The 24,238-nt window shown below is 38.7% G+C and overlaps 1 protein-coding gene across 5 annotated transcripts in view; it reads left to right on the top strand.

The window, feature by feature from the left end:
- Positions 1 to 24,238, top strand: part of erc1b (ELKS/RAB6-interacting/CAST family member 1b) — an 850,092-nt gene that overhangs the window by 117,410 nt on the left and 708,444 nt on the right. For all 5 annotated transcript variants that reach the window (XM_060839426.1, XM_060839431.1, XM_060839427.1 and 2 more), the window contains 2 exons: positions 3,889 to 4,056; positions 14,145 to 14,282. In XM_060839426.1, the coding sequence (XP_060695409.1) occupies positions 3,889 to 4,056; positions 14,145 to 14,282 (306 nt within the window). The remainder of the gene's footprint in view (positions 1 to 3,888; positions 4,057 to 14,144; positions 14,283 to 24,238) is intronic.

Below are 24,238 nucleotides of genomic sequence, written 5' to 3'. Positions count from 1 at the left end.
TCCCTGACTTCTCAGAAAATCCCAGGATAACTCCCGTCTGACCCAGGGACTTATATTTTTACACTTTCCAGAATTTTATAAAAGTTTTCATTCAAAAGTAAGTTATTTCAGTTCATAACTCAGAATGGATTTATTTTTAAAAGTTAATGATCTCCACTGAGATCATTTCTGATGGTCCATAAGCTTTTGGGGAAAAAGGAAAACAACATCTCACCTTGGAGTAATGGTCCTTTGAAGAACCAGGATCTGATTTCTTGTTAAGAAGTTGTGAAGAAATTAGGAAAGTGATTATATGACTGGGTTGCCTAGGAAATAACTTACAGAAAAGGGGGTCAGCAAGCTCACTAATAGGGGTCAGTGGGTTCTGTGGGTTGATAGTCTAAGTAGTTTTATTTGGAGTTTAGAACAAGCTGTAGACAAGGAAATATCTCATTATTTAGATTCTGTTGACATTCTAAATATTGGCTAAGAGTAACTGAAAGACCCTACTAATAATATGTTAGGAAGGAAAAGTGTATTTTAAAATTCAAAACTCCATAATTAAGGAATTGAAGATGGAGAAAAGTTCTGAATTGACGTGTCTACACTTTATACTGCTACAAACACAAGTTGAACCTTGGGAAGTTGGAGAAGGTTTCATGTAATAACTTGGCAAGAAATAAACAAAAGGGCTCAAAAATCACAGTCCATATGCAAAGTTGTTGACAGTATCCACACAAAGCAGTTAATCTTCCACATTGAAATAGTATTTGACAGGAGGGTTTTGCCGTAAATATCTAAGGAGTTTAGAATTGAAGTAAAGGCGTCCCAATTTAAAGTCATTATGTTCAATCTAGTTTTATTATGTTTAATGTAACTGACTATTTGAGATAAAATGCAGTTACTTTAGTGCATGATCTGTGATGTTTGCACAGTAAAATGATTTTGTTAGTTAACCTAAAAACCTTGTGATTTTATTCGCAGGAGTTAATACCACGGTTTTCAGGTTCCAAAAAAATGTCAAAACCATTACTTATCCATACTGATCATAACACACTATAAAATCAAAAATATTCCACAAGAGAAATCAGAGCTCTTGCTACTTGTTTTCAAATCTGGTAAGAGATAAAAATCAGCAGAAAAACTGAGATTGAAGTTGATGTTGCACACTTCATCTTGCAGATCAAGAAAACAAATCTAAGAGCCTCACTCCAGTTATGGGTAATGTGTTGGGAAGGGTTAGAAGAGAGAGAGTTTATCATCATCTAGAAAGGAATAAGTTGATTAGGGATAGTCAACATGGCTTTGTGAAGGGTAGGTTGTTCCTAACAAACCTTATTGAGTTCTTTGAGAAGGTGACAAAACAGGTGGATGAGATGTGGTGTATATGGATTTCAGTAAGGCATTTGATAAGGTTCCCCACAGTAGGCTGTTCACAAAATACAGAAACATGAGATTTAGGGCTATTTCGCAGTTTGGATCAGAAATTGGCGACTTGAAAGAAAATAGAGAATAGTAGTTGATGGGAAATATTCATCCTGGAGTTCAGTTACGACTGGGGTACCGCAAGGATCTGTTTTAGGTTCGCTGTTGTTTGTCGTTTTTATAAATGACTTGGATGAGTGCATAGAAGGACGGGTTAGTAAATTTGCAGATGACACTAAGGTCGTGGAGTAGTGGATAGTGTCAAAGGATGTTGTAAATTCCTGAGAGACGTGGATAAACTGCAGAGCTGGGCTAAGAGGTGGCAAATGGAGTTTAATGAGGAAAAGTGTGGGGTGATTCACTTTGGAAGGAATAACTGCGCTCATGGGAAGATTCTTGATAGTGTACTTAGATCCTTGAACGTTGCCACCCAGGTTGAAAGGGTTGTTAAGAAGGCTTATGGTGTGTTAGCCTTTATTAGTAGATGGATTGAGTTTTGGAAACATGCGATCATGCTGCAGCTGTACAAAGCTCTGCAGCTACGTTTGCAGTATTGCGTACAGTTCTGGTCACCGCATTATTGGAAGGATGTGTAAGTTTTGGAAAGGGTTCAGAGGAGATTTACTAGGACGTTATCTGGTGTGGAGGGAAGGTATTGTGTGGAAAGGCCAAGAGACTTGAGGCAGTTTTCGTTAGAGAGAAGGTTGAGAAGTGACTTAATTGAGACAGGTAAGATAATTAGAGGGTTAGATAGATTCGACAGTGAGCCCTTTTCCTCCGATGGCGATGGCTAGCACAAGGGGGTATAGCTTTAAATTGAGAGGTTATAGATATAAGACAAATGTCCGAGGTAGTTTCTTTACTCGGAGAGTAGTAGGGACGTGGAACACACTGTCTGCAACAGTAGTAGACTCACCAATTTTTAGGGCATCTAAATGGTCATTGGATCGGTGTATGGACAAGGATGGAATATAATGTAGGTTAGATGGGCTTCAGATTGAGCCGACCTGTGGAACCAATGTTCTGTGTTCTATATAAAACTCAAACCAGGCAACCAAGCTACTCGCTTAGTTCCATATTTCATAAACTTTCTCATTTCCACTCTTGAGTTTCCCTGTACTTTACAGGATCTCATGGGTTCCTTCACTTGGGACCAAGCAGAGATGTGCTACAAATCTCTGGTATTCACTGAATTTCTTCTGAGTATTCTGTTGTTTCGAGATGAGTTTTTTATTGGGATTCTTCTACTATCATCTGGCCAGATGAATTCTCCAACACTTAGTCAACTTGTGATTGTGATTGTTATTGTGGATACCTCAGCTCAAGCATGGGTCTCACTTTGTCTGTCTTGCCAAATCATCATAAGTCTTTTGTTTCTGATCGTGCTCTTCATCTGATTTAAACCTATTTTACACCTCCCGGTAGGTTCTTTCTGCTTATTTCTCAGCTGTTCTAGCTCCAGAACAAGTAAATTAATCCCTATTGCAATGTGGCATTCCTCGTATTTTCCAAATAGAAATCCAACTTCACCTGCAAAAATTTCTACATAAAAGTGGAAAATAATGACAGAAACTCAGGCTGAGCAGCATCTTTTCGGAAAGAAATGGCATCAAAATTTTGAGTGCAATCGCGCTAGATATTTGTAACAGCCATTTCTGAAGTACACAAATTAAAATTTAACAGATTGTAGTTTGAACAGGGTTAATTTCTGGATATTGCTGTTTCCTCCATACATTTGCCTTAGATCAATATTATAGGAATATAATGTCAGTATATACTGTACATTGCTCTTAGTGAGATATGAATAATCAGGAAAATAAATGGGTCAGATTTCATGTATAAGATCTTAATACTCATAGATCCATGACACACAAATATGTCCTTTAAATATTCTTGTGTGTTTATCAGCAGGTTGGTGAAAGTGGCATGTGTAGACTCTGGAAAGCTTTAGTTTGGTTAATAAATTATAACTTTCATCAAACGTGAGCGTGTGAACTACCTTAGCCTGTGTTTTGTAAGTGAGGTGCTTCTCGCAAAGTATAGTCTTACATGAGTAAGATGCCAAAACGCCTCATGTGGCTAATCAGCACTTTCTATTGGACGACACTGATCGTGCAGATTCCTCTAATAGTGCGACGTACTATGTGTGTGGGGAAGAAAAATGCAGGAAAATCATTGAGTACTGGATTTGTTATCACAGCAATGTAAAGTTTTAATGAATACATACAGTATGTTGGATTATGTCAAAACTGAGTCTGCCCTTACCAGCCTGGAAATATGCCAATTAAAAGCCTGTACCTTCCAAAATGTGCTGGAGAGTGAATGATCTTTCATAAAATAAATTCATAAACTTGCATAATCCTTTTCTCAAATTTCAACAGCAGCAATATGAACTGTGTAACAAAATTATTTTCATAATGCATGGACGTCTCTGATAAGTAGATGCTAGGTACTATGAAATAACATAGTTATTGCTGTATCTAGGTAGATGCACTGCGTCTGCGGCTGGAAGAGAAGGAGAATATGTTAAATAAGAAGTCAAAACAGATGCAGGAAATGGCTGAAGAAAAAGGAATCTTAGCTGGAGAAATCCGTGATCTGAAGGACATGATGGAAGTCAAAGAGCGAAAAGTCATTGTCTTGCAGAAGAAAGTGAGTTAATAATTTCAAATACTTATCGAACTGGAATTTTGGGAGACCATATTTTATTTCCACGGATAAACATGAAACTCTTTAAAATGCATTGCATAATGGGGTTGATTCAAGGGTACTGAAAAGTGAATTATTGTTCATATGACCACTGTCAGTTGCATTTGTAAAGTGTTCAATGCTGTAAATCTTTCCTTATTTGTGATACTGTTTCTCATATAAATTTATACTGTACTTGTGAGGACGACCATTAACAGCAATGTTATGACATAAAGCAGAAGCTGGACTTGTGTTGCATAATTACAATGTTACATGTACTTCTCAGTGGCAGCTATGTTTAAATCACTGGTAGCATGAATGCTTCCATTGAGATGCGATTTTGAATCCAGTTGTCATGCAACTTTATCCGAAGAGCCATTGTTCAAATGTCAGAGATGTTTTGATTTTCGAGAATGGGTATAAACCAAAATGTAGGTATTATTTAACATTCAGCTTGAGAAGTGTAGTGCGTCTGCTGGAATGTTTGCAAGTTACTGTTTCTTTATGAAGAGTGATAGCATAAATGTAAATGCTAACTTTTGAGTAAGGAGATGTGTTGACAGAAGCACTGATAACTAATTAATCTTTACTCTGTGACTTTTCCCGACTCATGAGTAATCTCATTGCATATTTTACCAAGATTTTTATTATTCTTGCACAGAATTAAGACGTTTCAAGTATCTTCAATGCCGAGAGGCAGACCATATCCTAAGCCAGAATACAAACAAACTTGTTGCCTTTTGACCTCCAAATCTTCCTGAAGATCATTTGAAGGCAGTTGACCAGATTCTCTTGATGTAGGTGTCATCAAATCACCCTGAATTATCATGTCACCCAAAGAGAAGTGATGCAGTATTGACCAATTATAAGCAGAACTACTTCAATTAGTGCTCTGATTATTGAAGATATCCACTTGACATCTCACGATGGAAGGGCTCTCCTTTCACAGCAATTTTCTTAGATGCTTAGCTTTAAATTCTATCTCCCATTTTAACAGCCTCATAGCATATTTCTTGCTTCACATTGCTTATATTGTCACTTTACATACTCTTCAATTGGTACCCTGAACCAGTTATTGATCAGTTATTGATTTTTGAACTCATTAACAAAGACTATCCATCAGAGGGACAGCCTCAGCACAATGCTTAGACTATGAGCAGCTGATTAGAGCCAGTGCTCTTCATTGTTCTGTTGCAAATGATCTCAAGTACAGCAGCAGCCCAAGTTTGTGTTTGCAAACCCCCATGTTATAGTAGCAGCAAAATCTCTGAAACAAATTGAAATATAGCACAAAACCTTAAAATTAATAAACATTGGTGAAGAGAAAAATGTCCTGAATAAAGTAGAATTGTTATAATTTTTAAATTTTGACTTTATATTTTAAATAATCAGAAGTGTGAATCTGCAGTCAGTCGGGACGTATCATTAGGATGGTTGGCATCATCAGGCACTTTCTAAAAATACTAGGGCAAACATACTTTTGAAAATTGAACACAATAGGTTGTGTGTTCAGATATATCACGTCAGGTTCTTCATTGTTATGGATGCAAATACATCAAATACAACAATATGGAACAAATTATTTTAGTTCTATATCTCCCTCAAGTGGAAACATCCTTTCTCCATCTACACTCTTCAACTGTCTCAGGATCTTATATGCTTCATTTAAATTGCCTCATAATCTTCTCAACTTCAGTGTATGCAGTCTTAATATGTCTATCTTTTCCTTATGACCAACTTAATTATAGATATTATTCAAGTAAACCTCCTCTGAACTACTAATGCATTTACATCCTGTCACAAATATTGAACATAGCATTTCAGAAGTAATCTCCCCAATGCCCTGTATAACTGAAGTGTAGCACCCTTACTTGGGAATTCAGTTCCCCTGCAGTAAACAATAGTATTGTATTTGCTTGCCTTATTACTTACTCTTTCTACATACAAACCTTTGCGATTTGTGCACGAAGACACCCCAATCCCTGTGAATTGTGGAGCTCTGCAATGTCTCACCATTTAGAGAATATGTTCCTTCTTCTCAATGCTTTTAGTCATAAATGACAGTCTCAAATTTTGTGTCCTTATACCCCATTTGTCAAATTTTTGCCCATTTGTTTAATCTGTCTAAAGCCCACTAGCTCCCATATATCTTGTGTACAACTTTATTTCCTACCTCCCTGTGACTCATCCTTGAAAGGGTGTCTCCAACATTTGTTGAAATTTAAGTTCTGATTCACTGTTTTGGTGAGCAGAAGTTGATTCCTGAGAGAAAGCACAAATACAAGCTTTTGGCTTTTTAACAAATATATAGCTCAGAGGATTTTCCTCTGTAGCCCGTACTTGGATGTTGGCAGTGCATAGAGCAGACCGGACTCCTCAATGGTGTAGTTAAAGGCAATTGGGTTCAGCATTGTGGAGATTGTGTGACCTCTGGGGAGGTGAGAGGAACAGTTGCCATTGTGACAAAGGCTTGCATTGCAGATAAACAGCTGCTTATGACCTATCCTAGAGAGTAAGTGGAAAGCCTTCTCATTCTCATTTCTTCTTTGTACTGTTCCTTATGAACAATAATCAGATTTTATCTTTGTGCAGTTATATCCTTTTCCCCCATGTTTGTTGCTTTCCCTAACTACTTTAGTTAACCACAAATAGTAGATGCTCCCTTTGTTGTATAAATATACTTAATCTGAGTATTCTGAAATATCTCTAACGGTCAGCGCTTAGTCTTTATTGATCTATCCCTTAGCCTATTGTGCAAGTTCACTTCAGCCAGTTCACCTTTTAAGCCTACACACTTACCTATATTTAGGTTTAAAAAGCTACTTCTAGACTCCTCCTTCCTTTCATCAAATTATAAGAATACAGAAGAGGCTGTTGGGTGCATTGAGTCTGCACTGACAAAAACAACTTTAAATCTACACTAGTTCAACTTGCTGATACTTATAATCTTAAAGGTTATGATTGTTCAAGTGCTCATCCAAATACTTTCGAAAGGTTATGGTTTTCTGCCTCAGCTACTCTCCCAGGCAGTGTATTCTAGAAACAGCAAGGGACAGTAGGCATTCGTAACTGTTGTTTATAACCTACCAAACAATTGCGATTAAGTTGAGAATGGTATAACTCAGGAGATCAGTCCATTTACAAGGTGTAATTTTGGATGATTTCAGTCACATAACTATATTTCATGAGCATCAATGCTGTGGAGATCTGGGATGTGTATGAGATTTGTTTTCTCAAGCAGGGTAGACTAATCAACTGTCAAACGGACTATTTTAGATCTAGTATTATGCAGAGAGATGAGGTCAATAATAGTCTAGTCAAAAATAATTTTTAGGGAAGAATGACCATGACCTGTTAGAATTTTCCAGTAAGTTCAAAAGCAGTGTAGTTCAATCGGAGACTAAGTCTTAAATCTTAACAAAATAAACAGAAGATGAATTGAAAAAAAAACACATTAAAAATGACAGGCTAGTATTTGAAGTATTAATGCATAGGTCTTTTCTTTTAAAAAAAAGACAGGCAGAATTCCTTTAAGGCACCAAACCTAAGAGGTAAAATGAATCAACTGGTGGCTAACAAAGTAAGTCAGAGGTTTGAATTAGATCAAAGGAGGCTAATGAACTTGCCAAAAAAGTTGCAAGCACAAGAATTGGGAATATTTTAGAATTAAGTAAAGGAACACTCGAAACATAATTTTAATCCTCTTTAAGGAAGAACGTATTTTACCTTTCAGGCAGTGTGCCAGAGATTTATCAGACTAATTCCTGGAATCGCAGGTCTCTCCTACGAGAGCACATTGGGGGGACTTCTCAAGTTTACAGAAATGACAGGTGACCCAATTTAAAATCGACAAAATTCTTAAAAGGGCTTGACAAAAAAGATGTTTTCCCTGACTGATGGTTTTGCACCTGGGGACATATTCCATTTTATACTAAGATAAGGAGGAATTTCTTTACTAATTAGAGGGCCGTGGAAGCTCAGTCATTCACTCTATTGAAGGTAGCAATAGATAGATTTCTATATAGATTTTTTAGATTAGACTTACAGTGTGGAAACAGGCCCTTCGGCCCAACAAGTCCACACCGACCCGCCGAAGCGAAACCCACCCATACCCCTACACTTACCCCTTACCTACCACTACGGGCAATTTAGCATGGCCAATTCACCTGACCCGCACATTTTTGGAGTGTGGGAGGAAACCGGAGCACCCGGAGGAAACCCACGCAGACACGGGAGAACGTGCAAACTCCACACAGTCAGTCGCCTGAGTCGGGAATTGAACCCGGGTCTCAGGCGCTGTGAGGCAGCAGTGCTAACCACTGTGCCACCGTGCCGCCCTATACTCTAATGACATCAAGGGAATGAATCTGGAGTTTCAGGTTCTGGCATAGTATTCAAAATCTAACTCGATCTTCAAAAAATATTAACTTGTGATGTATAATTCAAGTGATGCCAATCTTTTAACTTCAAGGATGGGCTGAGGAGCAGCAGGTGGAATTTAATTTAGATAACGGTGAGGTGCTACACTTTGGGAAAGCAAATCTTAGCAGGACTTATACACTTAATGGTAAAGTCCTAGGGAGTATTGCTAAACAAAGAGACCTTGGAGTGCAGGTTCATAGCTTCTTGAAAGTGGAGTTGCAGGTAGATAGGATAGTGAAAAAGGCATTTGTTATGCTTTCCTTTATTGGCCAGAGTATTGAGTACAGGAGTTGGGAGGTCATGTTGCGGTTGTTCAGGACATTGGTTAGGCCACTTTTGGAATATTTCGTGCAATTCTGATGTCCTTCCTAGCGAAATAATGTTGTGAAACTTGAAAGGGCTCAGAAGATTTACAAGGATGTTGCCAGGTTTGGAGGATTTGAGCTATGGGGAAAGGCTGAACAGGCTGGCGCTGTTTTCCCTGGAGTGTCGGAAGCTGAGGGGTGATCTCAGAAGATATTAAAATCATGAGGGGCATGGATAACATAAATAGACAAGGTCTTTTCTCAGGGGTGGGGAGTGCAGAAGTAGAGGGCATAGGTTTAGGGTGAGAGGGAAAAGATATAATAGTGACCTAAGGGGCAACTTTTTCAAGCAGAAGTTGGTGCGTGTAAGGAATGAACTACTAGAGGAACTGATGGAAGCTAGTACAATTGCAACATTTAAAAGGCATCTGGATGGATATATGAATAGGAAGAGTTTAGAGGATGTGGGCCAAGTCCTGGCAAATGGGATTGGATTAGGTTAGGATACCTAATCGGCTTGGATGAGTTGGACCGAAGGGTCTGTTTCCGTTTCGTACATCTCTATGACTGGTCTTATTTCTGATTTTAGTTAAATGGGACCACCTTCCATAGAACTACTGTTTTGATGAGAATTGTCTAAACTCCCATGGAATGGCAAGAATGGATTAATGTGATATTTGCATTCAACTTGAATATAGAAGACAGAAGAGCTGACTGTCCTGGGTACCTCATGTTGTCTATATTATGTTCCCAGAAAATTTTAGTTTTTAATTTGCATTTAATAGAGCATAGTCTTGAAATATTTTAAACATTAGATAATTCACTGGGCTTAACTGTTCTAGAGCAAATTCCACTTCTGTAATACTTAGTACAGAAAAACCACTTCCCTATATATGACAATTCTTCGTACTTATTGTTGCTTACCAGTTCTGTCAACTTAAATCTACATTACTTCATCCTGAATCTTCCTTCAACTGGAAGAGCAAATTCCCAGTTGTTAGCTCTTATTTCATACCACAGCAGTAAATGGCGACTACACAATGTAATATTGGCAGTGAAAAATATTTAAATACCAGACATAAATTAATGTTTTCTTTTTACTGGAATAAAACAGTATCTTTAACATACATGGATATTGAGAGCCTTAGCTTTGCTGTCTCATATATTGGGTACTATGTTTCTGTTTCCCTTCAGTTGAATAAAATTGGGCATTATTAGCTGAAATCTACTGTAGTTTCTGGATAAAATTCAATTTTAGAGAAGGGGTGCCTCTACCAAATTATACATCTTATGTTTCTGGGATTTGGATATTTGCAGTCCCTGGAATTTCATTATAATTGGTGATATTAAAAGAAAAGTTGGACCTATATAATCCTTTTGTGACATTAGGGTATCCCAACTGCTTTGTTAAGAAATGAAAATAGTAATTCCCTTTGAGCACAGAGGTAAAGCAGATTTTGCAATGCTAACAATAGTGAAACTGTTACTCATTACTTCAGTAAAAACCTCAACAATTTCAGGACCTCATATGACAGAAACCTGACAAAATAACACAGAAACCTCAAAGTTGTCTGTTATTAATTCAGCACTTCTCCAGCAGTGTGCTGTTGAGACATGTCCGAAGTGCAATAAATAAGATTTGGATGGAAAGTAATGGATGGTAATAACAACTTCAAAATGTTTTAAACACAATTGCCAACCTTAATGTAAGAACTTGCTGGATTTCTCCACTACACAATAACAAATGAACAACACAACACATCCCACACACACATTATTGGCAGACAAATTGCAAGAACAAACCACTAATTCAAGCTCAAATGACTTCTAAACTGAATCCTTTTGCCTGAAACATTGATTTTCTTGCTCCTCAGATGCTGCCTGTCCTGCTGTGCTTTTCCAGCACCACTCCATCTTCAGTACCCACTTTTACCTTCTAAACTGAATCTGACCTGCCATAATGAACAAACGCCATATTTTCTTCCTCGTAGATACTATTTGAACATCCTAAAAGGATATTGACTTTTTAAATGTTAGGCTATTGTAGAAAGGTTGTAGTGCCATTATGAATCAAGGAAGTTGGCAATTCACAAAATACGCCATCCATATAAGCCACTGCTGTCTGATTGTCAAGCTAGGATTTTATTTGTTTTAATATCTTTGTTGTGTGTATATACATAACATTTCTGGAGGCCTGAGACCAGTGGTGTTCTGCAGGGTTTGATGCTGGGCCCACGTTTGTTTGACAGTTGGATCCCTTTGAAGCAGGTGTGCTCTCACTTGTGTAGCTACCTCTGTGAACCACAGATGAACCATCAAAACTGCCCCTCCAACCCCATGCAAATGCTGAGTACTGAATTTGGGGGTGCAGCTTCTACAATCGAGGTAGTGACACAGCTTTGGCTAAGCCAGCAAATCTTTTCACTATTCCAAAAATGAAATCTCATGTTAAAGAATTAGATTAGGACATGATTGTAAAGTATGCAATGATGTATTCTATTTTGACAGTTTGGTTAAGTTTACAAAAACATACAGTGACATTAATACAAATGGTGTTTCACGAGGATTGCTAAAGGACTCAGTGAAATTTTGAATAGCTGATGACAAATCTTCCAAATTTTGGATACTTCACAGCATTGCCCTTCAAGGGTAACTGGGTCAAAGCATTTGAATTTAAGAATGCCATAAAAATTTATGTACAATTGTGCAACCTGGGTGCAAAACAAGAGAAAATTTATCATTTGAAGAGATCAATAAAGATGATTGCACGAAATGCATTCTCTGTTGTGCAATGCTGTTCCTTTCCAGAATACAAGTGATAAATTTGTTTTTCTGGAATTGTGTATCCCATGGATAGAAGGAAGAGCAACACAACACAAGTTTTTGGATTTTTCAGCCAAGAATCGGCACAGATATTAGGATGTTTGACCTTTATTTGTGGTACAGTCAAAGCAACTGTTGTTTTATGACAGAAGGGTGATGATTCAGAATTCTGTTAACTTAAATGATGTTAGACCAACAGATTTGTCCGTCTCCTTTTGTTACAATTTTGTATTTGTTACTACTTCAAGTATTGGAATCACTCTGTGTTGATACATTGGAAATAATTTGCATTTATGTAGTGATTTCATGTTCTCAAAATTTTCCAAGAACATTTTACAGCCAACAAATCTTACTGTTGAAGTCAGGTCATTGTATTTACTTTCTGTTGTTTTGATTTGAAACAGGGTTTATTTCCAGTATCGTAATAGTTATTGATTTTAACTTTAATAACATTTTGTAACTTAGCCAAAATTAGTTAAGGTTTTTATGGATTAGGATTTCTTTAACTTTGACTGCTTATGAATATTTATTTAATGTAACCATGTAAATATCTTGAGTGAAGAAGAGAAAGTAATTGTTTGTAAATTATAATTGCATGCTGATTCAGCTTCTGCAGATTGTTCAACTCAGTCACTCTGACACCTTGCATAATCTGATTACCATTTGGCATTCCAAAAATGGGGGAAAATAAGGTCCAGATATAAAGAAATGTATTTAAAAGTGTATATTTGTTGAGCTGGTAAGTTGAGACTGTTCCACTCTGGAAACTAAAAGGAGATACTCTCTGAACCTGTTAGATATATTTAAAGTTCTTGTATGTATTAGTTGATTACAATATAGATAAGCAGCTTTCTCTCAAATATGCTACTGGATTTTTTCCTATTTTCCACAACCATCAAAGTGAATTACTTCAATGATTTAATACAACTGTTGAGTTGGCTTTAGTCTTGTTGTTTGATCCATGCTTAGAATTAACTGAATGAGTGATTAGCCACAATTGTTTTAAATTCCGTATTACCATCCTCCAAAAACTCATCCTGAACACGACTTTTTAATTTACTTAGCAATGCATATATCTGGAGCCAAGTGAAAGTCTCTGCATTTGTGGAGTTCATGGTGATTATTCTGCCACTTAATCTGTAGAAGGAACTCTGCATGGCATTATTTGTACCTCTCCAGAAGTGCATGAGCAGTTTGCACTGAAGCTTCCATGGTGGAGGTTGACTGTATAGGTTGCTATGGACCAAAGACCAAACTCTTGCAAAAATATATTAAGAAGATAGTCTAGACCCTAAATTTTTCTTATTTAAAAGTAAGTGTAAGGCTTGCATTCCCAGTTGTATCTCAAATGTCAAATTATTGACTTTAAGCAAGACACAGTTTATTTTTACACAAAGTTAAAATGTAAATGAAATAAGAATAAAATAACTGCTTATCTGTAACTCTATCAAAGCGCTTAACAAAATAACATCTATGTTTGCTACTAGTAATTAGTTGTTCCAATATGGCAACATCCCATAAACACATTCTTGAAAAAGACAAATTCAGTAAAATAGATTGCAATTCTAGCAGCAGGAAGAGAAGCCTTGCTTTTAGCTGTAATTGAGACAGGGATAAGAGTTTCTACAACAAACTTCAAGACCTCAACAACTCCAGGAAGCTAAATCTAAAACTCTGTTGGAGCTTGACCCCACCTATTCAGGTCACTCTATTTTTCCAACTTGCAAAAAGTAAATCTCAAGACCTCACAAGCAATTTACTTCATTGACTTTTAGCAGGCTGCTCACACTTCAATCTCAACCTTTCTTCTTTTAAAAAAAAAGCAGGATGAAATACATCTCTTAAAGCCATAGTATCATTCTAAGGTGACCTTGCTTTTAGTGAACCTGCTGAGCAGAATCATTCTGTGTAGTAATTCAAAGCTTGCCATTTGACAGATGGGGTTTGTCACAAAGAATTTGTTAGCTTACTGCTGAACATAAGCACTATAAAATTGATTATAAAAGTAAAAGGGCAGTTCTGTCATGTCTGCTCTTCGTAGCTCTGTTAAGCATTTAACACGAATATTGTAGTGCCACTAATCTATCATTATAATACTTGGTCTTGTGCGTCTGAATTGGATTTGCAGTATGTTCTTAGTATATGGTTTTGTTTTGCGAGTGTTATTGCCTAGCATGCAATGGATTTGAAATTTCACTCCAGTAGAATACCTAATGCTGAATTGGAAATATTCTTGTATTATCAGCCAGTTTTGTAATCATCAACACAGTGTGAGAAATCTCTTGTAAAGCACTGTGTTCTAAACTGCTTCCAGAAGCATAAACATTTAAAGCACAGAAAGAAGTCACTTGGCTCATTATGTTCCTACTATGCGTAACCTCAAACCCAGTGCTTTCAAATCCTCGCTGCTTAGCAGCCACAAATTATTTTTCATTTTATAGAAAATTAATATTATTTCATTTGTCTGTTTTTAACATTAAACTGAGCAGTTTTGTTTCTCAGATTGAGAACCTGCAGGAGCAACTAAAAGATAAAGAGAAGCAGATGACTAGTCTGAAAGAACGTGTAAAATCACTGCAGGCTGACACCACCAATACAGATACTGCCCTTACTACCCTTGAGGAAGCTCTTGCAGAGAAGGTGAGTAGTTAGTCTTGTCTAGGTGGAAAATAGAGAATATTGTTTGGTGATGGGAAGCCCTCACTATATTAGTGTCTAATGCAACACTATGTTTGTTAAGTCATAAATGTTTGGATTGTAACAGTAGGGCCAAATTCTGAGTGTAAAGTTACAGCTTTGATTTAATTATTACCGGTTCCAGAGTTGATATTTGTTTCAGAATGTGATGCCAATGAATTGTCGCATTAAGACCTACAGCTGATTATTCACATTGACAGTTTCCATGCTTAGGCATGTCTTCATGAGAAGCTTGAAAACAAAGGGGAAACATTTTCTTAGGGGTGGTTATGAAATCAGTGATGAAGAAAGTCATGCTTTATTGTCAAATATCTGAAAATGCTTGTGGACTGTTCTTGGCAGTTGTGTCAGAGTTGAGCACCTGTAAAGGCTTTCGCAAAAATTGTCAGAGTAATGGAATGTAGTTAAGAGTCAGGGTGTGATCTTGCATATGATGTGCCTTTCCTGTACCATCAATCATATTTCCTGTGTTTTGCTTTTATAGTAGAAAATCCATTCATCATCATTTCACAATGGATAAACGACATCAACCTTTATATATTGTGTAAACCATATATGAACAATGAATAATAAAAAGACTCTCAACCATCCCACTGTGCTTTAATGCAATAATTGAATTAGTCCAAATAGGTTTTGGATACATTTTCAACTTTTTCTCTGTAACTGAAACTTGTAATGTACAAAGAATGAGAGCAAACAAAAATGTTTCATAGCATGACTACGTTTAACACTCGTCTTTTTATGTATTTCAACATATTTCCTTGGTGGTCTTGGGTTGGACCTTTCTCTCCTTCCATCTCAGAGCGGTCAATTCCTGGCCCTTCCCTCACTGTTGACGGACATGCAAAATGTACCTGGGAGCAAAGCAGCACATTCCAGGTCCCAGCTGAATCAAATGCGTGATTCTCCTCCACAGCAATGACAAATAAAAAAACTCCTCCCTGTTCTAACAAACTCCATAAATGTCCCAGTGCAGTATAGTGTTCAGCATATCAGGAAATTACAGCCTCTATAATTATATAATTTAACCCAGAATCTCAGGCTCCCTATTCCACAGCTGTAAGTTGATGGTGGTGATGTATGCCCTACATGACATGAGCATACTGTCAAAGCAACTTAGTAAGTTTTGTTAAAACCCCATTATTTTTCCCTAGGACTATAAATACCCAGTGTCTACATTCAGCTTGTGTATCTTGCATTTTGCCTTGCTGCAATTTTGTAAGTTTTAAATTTGCAGGGAAAAGAGATTCACAAATAAACAATGTGTATGTACTGAAGCTGTTCAGTGTTAATGGAAGAAAATATTACCTACATCAAAAAATGCCCAGAATGTATTTTAATAAAATTGCAGTTAACTTGTCAGCTAATATAGTTCTTTGGTGGCATATTCCATTTGGCATTAGAATCCCTTCTCCTTATAAAGTGTCCCTTGACAATCCATGAGCAATGGAGTAAGATAAGTATAAATAACATATCTTAGTTGTGTGTTCATACAATTAAAAGCAATTTAAAATATAAAATCTTTGAAAAAACCTGGATCCAATTATCCCTTGCTCTCTATCTTTGCTTCACATTAAAATTATTGTGTGAGATTACGGAACCATCGTTTAATATTTAAAAAATCACGTAATGCAGTATTCCAATGATCTTCTAATTGTGGAAACATTAGGTATTGCGAGGCACTGTGCATTTTTTTTTTCAAAGTGAATTTGTGTATTTTGCGTCACATCTGGTCTTGGAACAGAAGCTGAACTGGAAATGGGGCTGAGACCTACTTGACGGATGTGAAAGTACATGGATGGGTGAAGAGGGTGTGAAAATAAGATTACTTAACCTGGTGTGCAATGCGAAGACACAACTATGTGACTTTATGTATTGTGCGATAGCGTGCTCTTGTGATGCGATTAAATGAATGGCTGTCACTGGGTCTGCAGATGGGCAGGCTAGACACACGAAGTCCAGTGAGCAGCAGTTGCTACTCAGCACAGATAGGAAGTTGAGAAGCACACTTTTGTATTGATGCTAGAGTACACACATGTCAATACAGTGGTCTGAGAAGATGTTATTGGGCAGAGAACAATTTCTGGGCCCTTCTGAGTTTGAGTCCTATTGCTTGACAGCTACTTGCAGGTCAAAGAAGACCGATTACCCGCCAGCACAATGACATAGTGGTTAGCACTGCTGCCTCTCAGCGCCAGGGAGCTGGATTTGATTCCAGCCTTGTGTGACAGTCTGTGCAGAGTTTGCATATTATCCGGATGCTGTAGTTTCCTCCTAAGATCTGAAGATATGCAGGTCAAGTGGATTGGTCATGCTAAAAATTGCACTGTCGTGTATAGGGATGTGCAGGTTAGGTAGTATGGTAAAAGTTCCAGGTGGGCTGTGGGATAGGGTTTGGAGTGTGTGTGGATAGGATGCCCTTCAGAGGGTTGGTGCCCAAATGGCCTGTTTCTGTCCTGTAGGGATTCTATGATTCTGTGCTGAAATGGTGCTTTTGTTGAATGAAAATCAGAGACTAAATCTTTGAAGGAGAAAAGCTGATGTAATTTAAAGTTTGTTTTAATTCACACTTAACATGTTAATTCTGGGTGCTGAGATATAAAATAGGTAGTTTTTAAAAATTTGTTCATGGGAAATGGGAATGGGTCTGGGTGGATTACTCTTCGGGGGGTTCGTGTGGACTTGTGCCAAATGGCCTGTTTCCATACTGTAGGAAATCTAATCTAATCTAATACAGGCATTGCTGACTAGACCAGAATTTTATTGCACCTCCCTAAATAGATTTGAATTGAATGGCTTGCTAGGGCCATTTCAGGGGGCAGTTAAGAATCAACCATATTGTTGTGGAGTCATACGTAGGCCAGACAAGGAAAAGATGTAAGATTTTCCTTTTCTAAAGGATGCTAGTGAAGCAAGTGGGTTTGTCTGACAGTTGACAGTGATTACATAGTCAGCATTTGGTTAGCTTTTAATTTCACAATTTTCTTTTTATTGCAAAATTCAAATTTCACCATCTACCATGGTGATCCCATGATCCCAGAACATTTAAACATCACCAGTTCCTTTGCTTCCCCTTGGCTTTTTTGACTCTTGTATAGTGAAAATGTCTTCTGTTAACTGTGGAATCTTATGTCTTTATTCCTTCAAAAGGTAACTGGAATTTCGAAAACACAAACAGAACTTTGGAGAAATAGTGGGTCTGACAACTCTGTTTTGTTTGCAATAGATGCTAACTTTGCGAGTCCAGTGACCCTTCATAGAGTTCACTATTTTTGTTTCAGGTTTACAGCATCTGCAGTTCTTTGTGTTTATTGACTGGGATTTCTAATTAAATTTACTTCAAATAGAATGGGATCATTCAGGAGTAATGCAAAGGTTTAGAAGAGTAGGAAGGATGTAGTGATATGATGGAGGTGAGGGAGGTTTTGATTTACTTCGGTGCAAAGTTGGGAAAGTGTCCATGATTTGGTAGGAGTAGCGACTTGGAAAATTTTTTGGCATTTTGGTGTGGGAATTTTAAGTGTTTGAATTCTAGGAGGGAAACTGCCAAGTCTGGGGCAAATGCCAAGAACCATGCAGGGTGACTCCAGATTGTCAGTGCATGTCATTGTGCACAATGACCTTTTAAAGATGGCACTGGCAACATGGGTACTGATATATTGAATGATATTTGATATTTTGATAGCGGCGAGTTCCTCCACCTGCAGCAAGTTGTAGAAGCCAGCTAACATCAGATTGGAAGGTGCTACAGGGATATGGTACATAATTAATAAGTTGGGTTTGAGACTATTGTGCGAAAAAATTCACCAGGCCTTCACTGTGAACTATATGAAAATGGCACATCCAACATAATGCAAAATTCAGCTCAGAGGTTACATTTTAAATCAAATATGAAGGGGCAAACAGCAGAGCAATTAGTGCTTGTTGTATTTGCTGTAAGTCAGATTCTGCTGAGGGCAACTGTGTTACCTATTTTAGAGCTATAATTGTGAAGCTCACCATGCAAGTTGGTAGCACTGCAAGTACCTTAGAGATAAGATTGCTGAGCTTGGTCAGAGGTGCATAAATTGGAGTGCTTTTTGTCATGATTTTAGGTGGGCATGATGGAACTAGCAAGACATACAAAGATTGGATGGAAAAAGCAGTAGGAAAGTTACAGGAAGTGTGAATAAATGTGAAACTTCCAGTATACATATTGATAAATTTGCCATAGCATTGATTACCTGAGCCAGGGAGAGAGACAGTAGGAATATTATTTAGTGTAATACATAAAGTATTATCAGCGCTGCATGATTTTGAAATGTAAATTAACTTACAGTTTTGGTTATTGGACTTGCAATACAATCTGTGGTCTCAAAGTTTAAACATTTGTGAAACAGAGCGAAATTGAAATGAGAAACTGAAGAAGGGAAATCCACTCCAGTTTCTCAGGAAATTTGAGACCAAAGGTAAGACTTGAAACCCAAGCTTCTGGGGAAATATGAAACTGATGGAAACCATATATCAGGACAAAGTACAATCAGAGTTCAATTCATGATACCAAGGCAAGTTGAAGAGTACAGAGATGAGACCCAGATGTTGATATTCAGCAGATATACACTTGCTTGGCCTGTTTTCTATTACTTGAAGGTTAAATTGGTGGATCTGCACCATGTGGACTATTTTCAGCAGAATATGTAGATGTGTGCTATTTTTGGTGATGACCATGCCAATAGAATTGGTGTTATTTGTGTTCTGCATTTGGTTAGGGGGTCAGACTAAATGCTAGAAGAGGGGTTAATTTTTTTTTACGGTAGTCTGCTTTTTGAAGGACTTTGCGACTGAGATTGATATGTAAAGTGGGCTGCTGGCCCAATTCAAAATATCCATCTTAGCACTGTTTCCGTGTAATGCTTAATTTATAATTTATAATCATGTGACATTGTGAGATTTAACAGCCCAACACTAGGGTTGAACAGAGTCAGCATGAAAAGGAAATCATGCTTGACAAATCTACTGAACATTTTTGATATAACTGGTGGAATTGATAAGGGGAATCCAATGGATCTGGTTTACATGGACATTCAGAAGGCTTTCAATACTTTCTCAGAAGAGATAAGCATGTAAGATTAAAACACCTGGAATTGCAGTAGTGTGCTGACATGGACAGAAATTTTTTTTAGATTTTATTGTCACGTGTACTCAAGTTCAGGAGCACAGAGAAAGTATAAAATGATGGCGCCATAAATACCTAAATACAAAAAAAGCGTAGATACAAAGTAGTAAGCAAAGCGAGAATGAAAAGTTAAGCATTACTTCATAAAGAAATAGGAAATAGTTTATGTTGAAGTCTACCGAATCGTGGAGATCCAAGATGGCGGTGGGTCTGAGTGGTCTGCTGTTCTGGGCTCTGTGCCATACCCCCAGGCAAGGTGGACCTTTTACCTTGCCCTTACCCCCTTATCAACCACCCCCAGGAGAAAAAAGTATAAATTTAAACTTCTTAATCATCTGGAGCTGCTGAAATTATGTGTGACAACTTTAAGGCCAGGATGAAATTGAATAAAGGGGCCTAAAGGAGAACAGCAGACAGGGCACTCTCGTACTGCATCGGGGGGGTGCCTGCAGCCATTGCTCAAACTCACATGGTGGCCCCTTTGGATCGAACAGGACAGCAGCATTTACTCTAGGAGTTTGCCAAACTCCGAGAGAAGATTGAAGCATGCTAAAAAAGCTTAAGCAGGAAATCCAACTACTGAACTGGAGAATGGAGGCAACGGAATAGAGGACTGTGATGGAGGTCTCAGGAGGAAGGATCCAAACGCTGGAAGACCATGTTCAGGTCCTTTGGGAAGAAGTCGACGACCTAGAAAACAACAATAGGCTTGTGGGTCTTCCAGAATGCGAGGAAGGCAAGGACCTTGTCGGCTTTCTGGAGGGATGGCTCCTGGCGTTGGAGTTGGAATTGGAGTTGGAGTCGGGCGTGGTGAGTGTGGATCAGGCCCACCAGATCGCAGTGCACAGGTCTGGGTTGGACTCGTGCCCCCGCACGGTCTGAGTGCAGTCCTGTATGATAAAGAAAAACAGTTCATAGTTGAAACAGCAAGAAGACTGGGAAGAAATTCACAGGATTTAATGTAAAAAAGCTCAAAGATAATGTTTTTCTCAGGATTTTTCAAGAGACCTAATTAAGAAGAGAAGAACATTTGATGATGTCAAGAAAGAATTAAGGGGCCTGAACATTCAATATTCCTTGAGATACCATGCGTTTCACCCATGGGGGAGCGGTATATAACTTTGACTCCACAGAAAAGGCAAATTAATGTGTGAATTCTTTGAATTGAAGGACTTGAATTGGGGTGGGAGGGGAGGGGGCATCGTTGCAGACAATTGTGTGAATTTTTTTATTGCCCCTTTTTTTCACTTCTCTCTCTCCCCCTTTCTTTTTTTGTGGTTATTAGCTTTAAACGTACAGTCTTGTTGTAAAATTTGAGTTATTTTATATATCGGTCGGTTGGGTATTATCTAGGGTACTTTTTCTGTTGTCCTTTTGATTTTGTTTTGGGGTTGGCTGTATCTGTGGTTCAGATGAGTGGGGGAGAGATAGCCATCCATTGTTAACTCTCAGAATGTAAATAACAGGTTTTCCTCATTTGTGAATTGCCTGGAACTCTGGCGTGGCCTCAGCTAGATGGAGGTAAGATGGTAGCAAGGATTGGGAGGAATGCCCCCTATGGGCACGGGGGGAGATCTCTCGTGAATTGGGGGGTTATTTGGGTATTTGTTTCAGTTAAATGTAGTGATTAGCTTATTTAGTCATAGTCGTTTTTAGAGGAGTAGTTTTTAGACTTTATAGAGTTAATGTCTTTGTAGCTCATCTCACCTCAGATAAGCTTCCTCATCTTGGGAAACTACGGGCTGCCCTGGACAACCATAGCAAGTGATTTGTTCAGGTGGTACACCTAGAATATAAAAGGGAGTCATTTCCCTATTAAAAGAAAGAAGGTATTGTCGAGCCTTAGGAGGGAAAGGGTAGACATCGGCCTACTGCAAGAGATGAATTTAACTGATCAGGAACATCTGAAACTGCAGCAGGGGTGGGGGGTGGGGGCGAGAGAGAGTTATGACAGGGTGTTCTTCTCCTCCTTCAGCTCTAAGAGTTAAGGAGTGGCTATATTGGTAAGAAAGAACCTCCCTTTCCAGGTAACTGAGCAGATTAAGGACGAACATGGACGGCTTATCATTCTTAAAGCCCGAATACATGGGGAAGAGTATGGCGTCTTCAATGTCTATTGTTCCCCGGTGCACCCTCTTAAATTTCTAATTGATGCAGTGGCTAAATTAATGAATCATAGAGTTATAGAGATACACAGCACGGAAATAGACCCTTCAGTCCAACCTCTTTCATGCTGACCAGACATACCAACCCAGTCTAGTCCCACCTGCCAGCACCTGGCCCATAATCCCTCCAAACCCTTCCTATTCTTGGGGTGCGCTGCACGATCATAGGAGGGGATTATAATCACCTAATAGATCCTGAAGTTGATAGGGTGCCAAGGGGCCCGGCAAGTATGTCCGCTTAATCTAAGCAGTTGGTGGACATGTGACGAGTTGGAATGAGTGGATGTGTGGAGGCATCTCCACCCTAATGGAAGAGACTTTCCGTTCTACTCCAACCCACACAAGTGCCACACATGAATTGACATTTTTTTATGCCAACTAACGGTTTGGACAGAACATTGGCATGCAGAATTGGGAATATAGCTGTCTCAGATCATGCGCTAGTGTATTTAAATCTTAAAATCCAGAGTTGTGGAATGGATGCAGGACACTGGCGCATGGATCCATTTCTGTTAAGAGATAGCAAACTTGTTGAGTATATCAGAAGAGAGTTCAGGGCTTTCTGTGATTCCAGCAATACTTTGGGAGGCCACTAAAGTATATTTACGAGGCCTGATAATTTCGTATTCAACGACTAGAAGGAGGCAGAGGGAGGAACAACAACAGATGCTGGAGGCCCGGTTGCAGATAGCTGAGGAAGCATATTATAATAAGCCCTCTCTGGCCAAGTTGCAGCTGGTCACAGCCCTCCAGGCAGCTCTCGACACATTGCACACACAAATGGCTAAAAAAAGAGGTCTCCTTTGCTAAACAAAAATTGTTTGAATTTGGAGATAAGCCAGGTAGATATCTGGCATATTTGGCTAGGAGGAAAAAGGCTTCACAATCTATTACGTCTGTTAGGAAGAAGGCTGGTATGATTACCCATGAGTTGAGAAGGTTAATGTTAGATCTAGGGAATACTTCACAGTGCTCTATTGGTCGGAGGGAGATGCACACAGTCCAGCGAGAATGCAGTCCTTTTTTGAGAATCTGGATCTCCCCAGTATAAACACGGAACAGGCTTTGCTATCGAATGCGTCTATGGTGGTACAAGAAGTGCAGGAAGCGATAACGCATGTCCAGGATGGCAAAGCACCGGGGCCAGATGGATTCTCAAGTGAATTCTATAACAAATTCATAAATGTATTGGTGGAGCCACTTCTGGGGATGTGTAGCTATTCATATACACAGGATTGTCTGCTGCCTTCTCTTAGGGAGGCTAATATTGCCCTCGTTTTAAAGAAGGGGAAAACTCTGAAGAATGTGCTTCGTAGACCAGTTTCACTGTTGAATGTAGATTTTAAAATTCTATCCAAGATGCTTACTGAGGTTGGAGAAGGTCCTGCCGTATATTATAAAAGAAGATCTGATGGGTTTAGTCAAGGGTGTAGCTCCTCCAACAATACCAAGATGGTACTGAACATAGTGCAGGTATGTCAGCAAAGATTGATCCTGAGTTTGGTAGTCTCCTTAGACGCAGGAAAGGTGTTTGATCGGGTAGAATGGCCATATCTTAGAACGTTTTATTATGGGGGGGATCCTTTGCCAGATGGGTAGCAGTATTGTAATGCAGTCGTTATGAATGGTGCTAAGTCAGATAACTTTAATATTGGGAGAGGTAGTCAACAGGGGTGCCCTCTCTCACCACTGTTATTCACCTTAGCCTCAGCTAACAGCTCAATTGCTATCAGGAGGGATCCTGAAATAGTGGTGCCAAGGGTGGGAATGGGGGAACATAAGATTACCTTGTATGCTGACGGCGTCCTCTTATTCTTGGCCAATCCGGAGAAGTCTCTTCCTCGACTGATTCAAGCAATTAATTTATTTGGTGGATTCTCGGGTTACAGGATCAGCTTTACAAAATCAGAAACCATGCCGATAGGGGGATTAGTGGAGGTAAAAAGTGAGGTCTGCAGATGCTGGAGATCAGAGCTGAAAATGTGTTGCTGGTTAAAGCACAGCAGGTCAGGCAGCATCCAAGGAACAGGAAATTCGACGTTTCGGGCCAGAGCCCTTCATCAGGATTAGTGGAGGTGCCTAATTTGAAGGATGGAATGTAGTTCCCGTTTAAATGGTCGCCAAAAGTTTTTTGTATTTGGAAATTTTTGTTACTCCTTCTTTCCACGAGCTGTAAAAAGCTGACTATGTACAACTGTTGGAAAGGATAAACAGGATTTGCAGCAATGGGAGGAATTGCCATTATCATAGTTGGGCTGAGCAGCCCTGATTTAAAATGAATGTTTTTCCTCACCTGTTGTTCCTCATGAGAAAGATCTCATTGTTGCTACCCAGACGAATGTTATGGAGGCTCAGTGGTTGGCTAGGGTCCTTCATTTGGTGCCACAGGCACCATCTAATTAAATACTCTAAATTCCAGTTTTTGCAGGGTGAGGGAGGGCCATATCTTCCGGATTTGAAGAAATATCAAATAAGCGCCCTGTTAGCATATGTTAGTGATTGGATACGGTGGAATTCGGAGATAATTTGGCTTGATGTTGAAATTTTCCTCAACATCATCTAAAGGGTCGGGGCATAAG

This window comes from Hemiscyllium ocellatum, chromosome 19, assembly GCF_020745735.1.
Source record: "Hemiscyllium ocellatum isolate sHemOce1 chromosome 19, sHemOce1.pat.X.cur, whole genome shotgun sequence".
Taxonomy (NCBI): Eukaryota; Metazoa; Chordata; class Chondrichthyes; order Orectolobiformes; family Hemiscylliidae; genus Hemiscyllium; species Hemiscyllium ocellatum.
The sequence above is the reverse complement of the archived record's forward strand: the minus strand, read 5'-3'. Positions and strand labels throughout refer to the sequence as shown.